This window comes from Meriones unguiculatus, chromosome 1 (assembly GCF_030254825.1).
Source record: "Meriones unguiculatus strain TT.TT164.6M chromosome 1, Bangor_MerUng_6.1, whole genome shotgun sequence".
In the NCBI taxonomy this organism is placed as follows: Eukaryota; Metazoa; Chordata; class Mammalia; order Rodentia; family Muridae; genus Meriones; species Meriones unguiculatus.
The window spans coordinates 5,213,895-5,220,659 of NC_083349.1; the positions used below are offsets into that span (position 1 = coordinate 5,213,895).

General features: G+C 54.9%; 1 protein-coding gene across 1 annotated transcript; it reads right to left on the reverse strand.

Moving 5' to 3' along the window:
• Positions 1-679: 679 nt before the first annotated feature.
• On the reverse strand, positions 680-5,558 carry LOC110539921 (prostate-specific antigen-like). Its single transcript, XM_021626740.1, has 5 exons — positions 5,513-5,558; positions 4,828-4,987; positions 2,666-2,952; positions 2,417-2,553; positions 680-862 (listed from the first exon to the last, which is right to left on the reverse strand). Exons 1-5 carry the CDS (start codon positions 5,556-5,558, stop codon positions 680-682), a joined length of 813 nt encoding a protein of 270 aa, XP_021482415.1.
• Positions 5,559-6,765: the final 1,207 nt, after the last annotated feature.

Consider the following 6,765-nt stretch of genomic DNA (forward strand, 5'->3'; position numbering starts at 1 on the left):
TAGGTGGTGGTAGGGTTTCGCTCCACAGTCTACCTGGGCACTTGTCTCTGGATCTCTGTCAGCTCCCTGTCATGGTCTTCAGCTTAGCTCCATATCATCTGTGACTGAAAATTCTACTGTTAATTGTGGTTTGTGGTCACCAACACCCACAAAGTGAATGAGCTTCCCCACTCTGTGGTCCCCCTCCCTTGCCCTGGCCCTGTAACATGGAGTGACCTCCTTTTCCTCCTCAGAATGTTCTTAGGCAATATGGCACCTCCAGAAATAATGAGGGTGACGTTTCAGCCTCACTATGTACCCGGTCGCATGGGTCTCGGATCTTGCTCAGGGCTCCCTGGAGCTGTCATCACGTGCCTCTCTCCTGTCTCCTGGGTGACCCCCTTCCTCCATCTCTGCAGACAAACGTGCCAGGGCCACCACCACCTACTCCTGCTTGAGCACTTTCTACATCTGCTATGCTCTCGAGATGGGAGAGGCACGTGGGACCCCTCTCAGACCTGCTGGTTCCCACATGTCTCAGCTCCATTCTTCCTGCTGAGGTCCTGACTCCATACCCGGCACCTGAGTTGGGAGACTCAGAGGTTTTGGGTTGTGTCATCTGAGCCCTGGGCCCTCATGTGCCTAGAGCCCAGAAAAGGGGGATAGTATGAATATGAATATGAATATGAAGTGATGACTGTCAGTTTACTAGGGAGGCCACAGGGACCTCAAGGTTGTCCTTCATGGTGACTTTGATCCAATTTGTATATAATGTCACCTTGGTGAATAGGCTAGGCCGGCTGGGCCAGGCACAGGGGTCACCACCCCACGATGTAATACCTTGGAGCACCCCATCACAGACGAGCCGGCCTCCGGAGTCACCCTAAGGCAAGAAGGCACAGGGTAGATTGAGAGAGGGCACCCTCCTTTCTGTGTGGAATGCCCCATCTCTCACACTGGACCACCAACAGACTACTGACTGCAACCTCCCAGCCACGCCTTCCAGAAGAAGGCAGGAGAGCTTCCCAGAGGGGACATAGCGTGAAGCCCTGGGGAAGGAGGAAGGGGAACAGGTGCAGCTACTGCCCTGACGGCAGGGTCCTCGTGTTAGTGGAGGGGAGCAGAAGGAGGGGTCAGCGGCAGGGGAACAGAGGTGACAGCTCCTCCTGGGGGAGGGGGTCATCTCATGGCCTCATGAGCTTTTCCTAGATAGACACTCCATGGCCAAGACACTGAGGGCTGGGAGCAGGGGCTGGGAAAGGTCAGCTCTGACATTGGAAGGGATGCTTGGAGGCAATGCAGTAAGAGCAACTGAGGCAAAAGCCTGTGAGGAAGGCGGGTGGGGGAGACCAGGTGAAGATAAGATCAGGAGTCGGCCAGAGACTAGCCCTCCTCCTTCAGCCTTCCTGTAGCCTGATCTCCTCACGGACACAAGAGGGCGCTTGTGAGCAGAGTCAGCTTGTCCCTGCTCTGCTCAGCACCACCCCAGCACACCAAGGGTAAAAGCATCCCATGTGGCTCAGCTGAAGCCCTTCAGAAAGTGACCTCCTGTCTGCTCTGACCCCTGTTCACACTCTGTCTGTGACTTATCTAGTCACTCAGCTGACCCTCAAACCTCTCAGACCCTCTCCCCTGGGACCTGGGACCTGCTTTCCTCCGGGCACCCCCACCCCTGTGTCAGGTGTTGCCTCTTCTCACTTGGCACACAAAACTCCTTCGTACCACAGGTAACCCTCCCCAGCCTCCCAGGCCCCCTGCCTGCCCCACAGCTTCACTTAGGACCTTTCACCCCATCATGTCTGCGTTGTGCTTCCTGCTCATGGCTGCCTCTCTTTGTGGGGCTGTGTTCTCCACATCAAAACTTCCCTTCCTGGAGTGAGCACAGGGACTCAGGAGGCCCCTCAGGAGGGGAGACTCTTCAGCAAAACTGCTCGAAGTTGTGTGGGGGACCCCAGAGGGGTAACTTTCCTGAGCCGTCACCTAGGCTGGGGTGTGCTTTTCGGTGATACAGGTGCTTTCAAGTCCCGCGGCTAACCCCGATAGCTCATGAGCCTACCAAGGTGGATGGAATAGTGTGTCGTCTTCTCTTGTCTGTGAGAGCAGAAATAGTTGCCCCAGGAAAAGCCATGCAACACTCCCACCCCCACACTGGTGCTCTGTGCAGTGGGGGCTGTCCTATGCTCCCTGCTGGCTGACCAGGGTCTAGGAAGGTCATAGGTTCATAGGCAGAGAAGCCTGGATGCGGGAGAGTGAGAGACAGAGCGTGCTGTGGGGAGGAAGGGACAGGCCTGCAGCAGAGGAGGCTTTGTAAGACTGGGGAAGCCGATGGGCTGTGGGTTCCAGGCATCGGAGTTGATGCTGACTGGAGATGTCGCAGCCCAGAATCAGTTTGCTTTACTCCTGTCTTCTCAGGGTCCTAGCGGTTGGCACTGCTCACCATGCAGGTATTTTTGCCGCCTCCCTGGTGCCCAGCACACAGCATGGATTCTGTCACATTCTGCAAATAGGCCATCTGGCAGACATCATTGGGCATGAGGTTGAGGTCCACACACTGCAGCTCCCTTGCCCTGACAGCTGTAGGCAAAGAACACACAACCATGGAGGGTACACAGAAGCCCAGCAGCCCAGCCTTTTCATCCAGAAAGGTACTTCCTGCTTCAGGCTACAGGGTCTGGCCCAGGCATACACTTATCTGGCTTGATGATGCCCCAGCCAGAAGCCAGGCAGCAGCTCCCCGGCTCAGGCTCCTCAGTGGGCAGGCTCAGCACCCTCATGGCCTCTGTGATGATGGCTGGCTTACACAGCTGAAGCAGCATCAGGTCGTGACTGTTGTCAGCATTGGGGCTGAGAAATCTGGGCTCTAGGAGGCTCATGTCGTAGAGTGGGTGTGGGATGGAACGGCTGGCAGCTATGCCCTGACCAGTGTCATCATCAGCATCCAGGCTGTGCTGACCCAGGCACACCTTGCTGTCGCTAGGGAGGAAGCAGGGATGAGGGAGAAGGAAGGGGCCAGAGCATCTAGGCAAAAGGGGGGATGAGAGGAGAAAGAGATGGGGAAAGAGCAGGTGGAAGCAGGAAAGCAGAGACAGCAAGAAAATTCTGGAAGGGGAGGGGTGAAAGGCAGACACAGAATGGAAAAGACAGTTACCGGGCTGTGGAGGTGGCTCAGCGGGTTTGTTCTTGCTGTTCTAGTGTGAGCACCTGACTTTGAACCTTCAGAACCTACATGAAAATCAGGATGAGTGGCACATGCCTGTGGTTTCCGGGCAGAGGACACGGGCAGGATGATCCCTGGAGCCGCCCGGCATTCAGCTCTGCTCAACTTTTTAGCTCCTATTTCAAAAAACAGCAGCAGGGAATGGCTGGAGAGACGATGGCTCAGCGGTTAAGAGGCCTGATTGCTCTTCCTAGAGGCCCTGGGTTTGATTCCCAGCACAGTCATGGTGGCTCACAACTGCCTGGAACTCCAGTTCTAGCCCATTTTTGGGTCTCCAGGCACCAGGTACACACATGGTGCACAGATATACATACAGGCAAAACACTCGTGCACAGAAGTTTTTTATTAGTGTTATTAAAAAAAAAAAGATGAGGACAGCGAAAAAGCTCAGTGGGTAGGCGCACTTGCAATCAAGCCACATGCTCTGAGCTCAGTCCCGGGACTCACGTGGCGGAGGGAGGGTACTGACTCCTGCAGGCTATCTTGCGACCTCCAGGTGGGTACAATGGCATGCATGCTCACACATACACACACTCACACATTCACACACGAAAAACAAATACGTGTGATAAATTAAGTTAAAGAACATAAGCTGGAGAGCAATAGGGGACGGCAGCTGATATCTGCTTCTGGCCTCCACGTGCACACGCACACTCACAAACACACACCAACAGTACACACACAGACACCACACACACATGATCAAAATGAGAGCTCTGCAAAGGTGAAGGAGGAAAAGGGCAGAGGAGGGCACCATGGGAAAGCATAGGGGGACAACTGGGGACAGACGGAAGGCAGAGAAAAATATTCAAAGTGGATAAGGGAGGCCGGAAGTAAAGAGAGAAAGAGAAATGGAACAGAGAAGGGGGAGGGCCTGAGAACCACCCAGGGGCACTGGGGTTGGCCCCAGCTTCCCCGGCCCACAGCGCCCAGGGTCTGAGCCTACTTCCCCTCACACTCTGCCCTCACTTTGTACTTTCCCAGCCCAGCCCAGCCTTTCCCCGTGTGCCCCCAGAATGTACATGATGGTCAATCTGGGGAAACTGAGGATGTCTCTCACAGGTGCATATTAGGGGTACCCCTTCCTGTCTATTAGGTCCCCCTTAAACCACCTTTTCAGTGTAATCAGTAGCAATGGAGGAAGGAGAGGGAGCCCAAGACCCAGAAAGGCCTGGGCAAAGATCTAGAGGGGAGACGCATAGTGATGGATGGTCAGCGAGATGCCTAGAGGAGGGCAGAGATAGGTGAGTAATGCAGACACGGATTCAGGAGGGAGGTGAGATAAAAACACACCCCACATAGTCACACAGAGAGCACGATGCCAAGGGTCAGCGAGACAGGAACATGGGGAGACACAAGGCGTGACCCAGGTGGTCATGGAGGGGTGGTGGTCCAGCCCCAGCTCTGCCTCTCCCAGTCCTCCTGGACCAGCACCATCCTTCACCCCTCCAACCCATAGGTCCCATGAGGTCATCCAAGGAGGAGAGGCGGCATGTTCTTACTTGAAGAATAGAAGCCTCTCCCTCCCCAATTGCTCTTTTACTGCTAATGTGCCTGGGAGATGGATCCCAGGGCCACCAGCATGCCAGGTAAGCACTTTTGGTCATGAGGCACATCCCAGCCCATCTTACCTGCTGATGCAGTGGGCAGCCGTGAGTAACCAATGGGGGTGCACCAGGGTGCCCCCACACACTGCCCTGTCATGATCATGCACAACTGCCTGCCAGGGTTGGGACTGTCTCTCACACTCCCAGCCTCCGACAGCCCTGGACACGGTGAGGGGCAGGGCACCTGTAGAAAGGAGTGCTGGGTGGGGCTCAGGGTTGGCATAAAAGAGGGATTGGGAGGGGGACCTGTCCTGGAGATGTGAAGGGACATGGGGCAGAGGACCAGGGCTGAGGGTGTGGGGTCAGGTTAAGGGATGCTAGAACAGTCTGTGTGGCCCCGACTAGGGAGACACTGTGCTCTGAGCATAAAGCTTACCCCAGAGGGCAGACTGCGACACAGCAGATAACTCAGTGTCTGGAGCCTCATGGGCCCCAGGGGATTTGGGGTAAGCAGAGGCATAAAGTGGGGATGCGGGATGTGAAAGCTGTGGGTTCTCAGGGACAGAGAGTTTCTGAAATGGAGATGGGTTCCCATGGGTGAGGTCTGTTTGTTGGGAGAGAATCCTGTCAAGGATTGAGGGAACAGAGTGGGGACGGGTGGGGACGGACTAGATTGTAAATTTGAAAGCATGGGGGAAGAAGGGCTATGGGGGTGAGGATAGGAGGAGTCTGGTCCCCTTCTCTTCCTATGGATCCTTCAACTTCTCACCATACTTTCCCAGAGATAGGACAAGGCACAGGACCAGGAACCACATCGTGGCAGGTGTTCAGGACCTCTTAGGTTGGAGCTAAGAGGTCTCTCTGCAAGGCTTTATAAAGCCTTCACTCCTCCACACTCCCACCCTGCCCAGCTGGCACTCAGAGGATGTCTGAGCCACACCTCTAAATAGGCAAGCTGGACACTTGTGCCAAGGACCGTGGCTGAGCGGAGAGCCCATTCCTTCCTGTTCTGTCACTGGTTCTAACTGGATGGATTCCAGTGGTCTGAGACCTGACTGTGGACTGGCACATACTCGGGGAAGCTGAAAATTCGGGAAAGAGTGACAAGAACAGGGGTAGGACTGGCCGTTTACACAAAGACTTCTAACCCAAACCCTAATTAAATCATTTTCCACAGGGCTCATTGGTCAGTGTCATTTGTGACAGTGACGCCTGTGCCACTCTGAGCCCAGAGACTAACTGTCCACCACCTCAGGACATTTCTTTCTTTTTTAATGTTATGTGTGTAGGGGTGTGGATGTGTCTGTAGGTACATGCATCTGTGTATGGGGGTGGGGGCCCGGGAGGACCAGAAGCCCCTCTCTATCGCTGTCCACCTTACTCCCTCCAGACAAGGTCTCTCCCTGAACCAGAAGCATAGCTGTGGTCAACAAGCCCCAAAAGCCCTCCTGTCTCCACCCCTGACATTTTGGGGGTCTCTGGGTGTGCGTGACAGTGCCCATTTGTTAAAAGGCTTCTCAGGATTGGAACTCAGATCTCCATGCTTGCATGCCAAGCACCTTCCTCCTAGGCCCAGTCTCCAGCTCCTAATGTAGCTGAAATGGCCTCAGAGCTCAGAGCTCAGGTGCCACACTCAGCTGCACAGAATCTGCCTCCCTCCTTCTCACGGTTCATGGATGCTCCTGCCCAGCACCCTGAAATCAGGAAACAGGAGTCTCTGTGACTCCATCTTCAGGTAAAGGACATGGACTGCACTGAACCCCCTAAGCACCCTCCATGCCCATGCCCTCTCCACAGATGGCCACATTCTCTCAGGCCGAGGGCACCCCCTTAAGAGCCCAATGTCTGCTCAGCACATGACTCAGACTCAGAGTTTGGATCTGGCTGCATTTAAAATCGAATTGCTGTGTCACAGAGGAGGATCAGAACAAAAGGCTTGCTTAGGGCTGCCAAGTGCATGCTGGTCTGGCATCCTCCCCAATCCTCATCCTCTGAGCATTTGAAGTGGTCAGAGGAGCCCAA

What these genes read in the sequence shown, in the direction of transcription:
- LOC110539921 (XM_021626740.1), bottom strand. Translation starts at nt 5,558, where the DNA reads ATGTGGTTCCTGGTCCTGTGCCTTGTCCTATCTCTGGGAAAGTATG. An exon ending in CCTATCTCTGGGAAAGTATG is followed by an intron (nt 4,988 to 5,512) that starts GTGAGAAGTTGA and finishes TCCTTTCTACAG; the next exon opens with GTGCCCTGCCCCTCACCGTG. An exon ending in GCGGCAAAAATACCTGCATG is followed by an intron (nt 863 to 2,416) that starts GTGAGCAGTGCC and finishes TTCTTGCCTTAG; the next exon opens with GGTGACTCCGGAGGCCGGCT.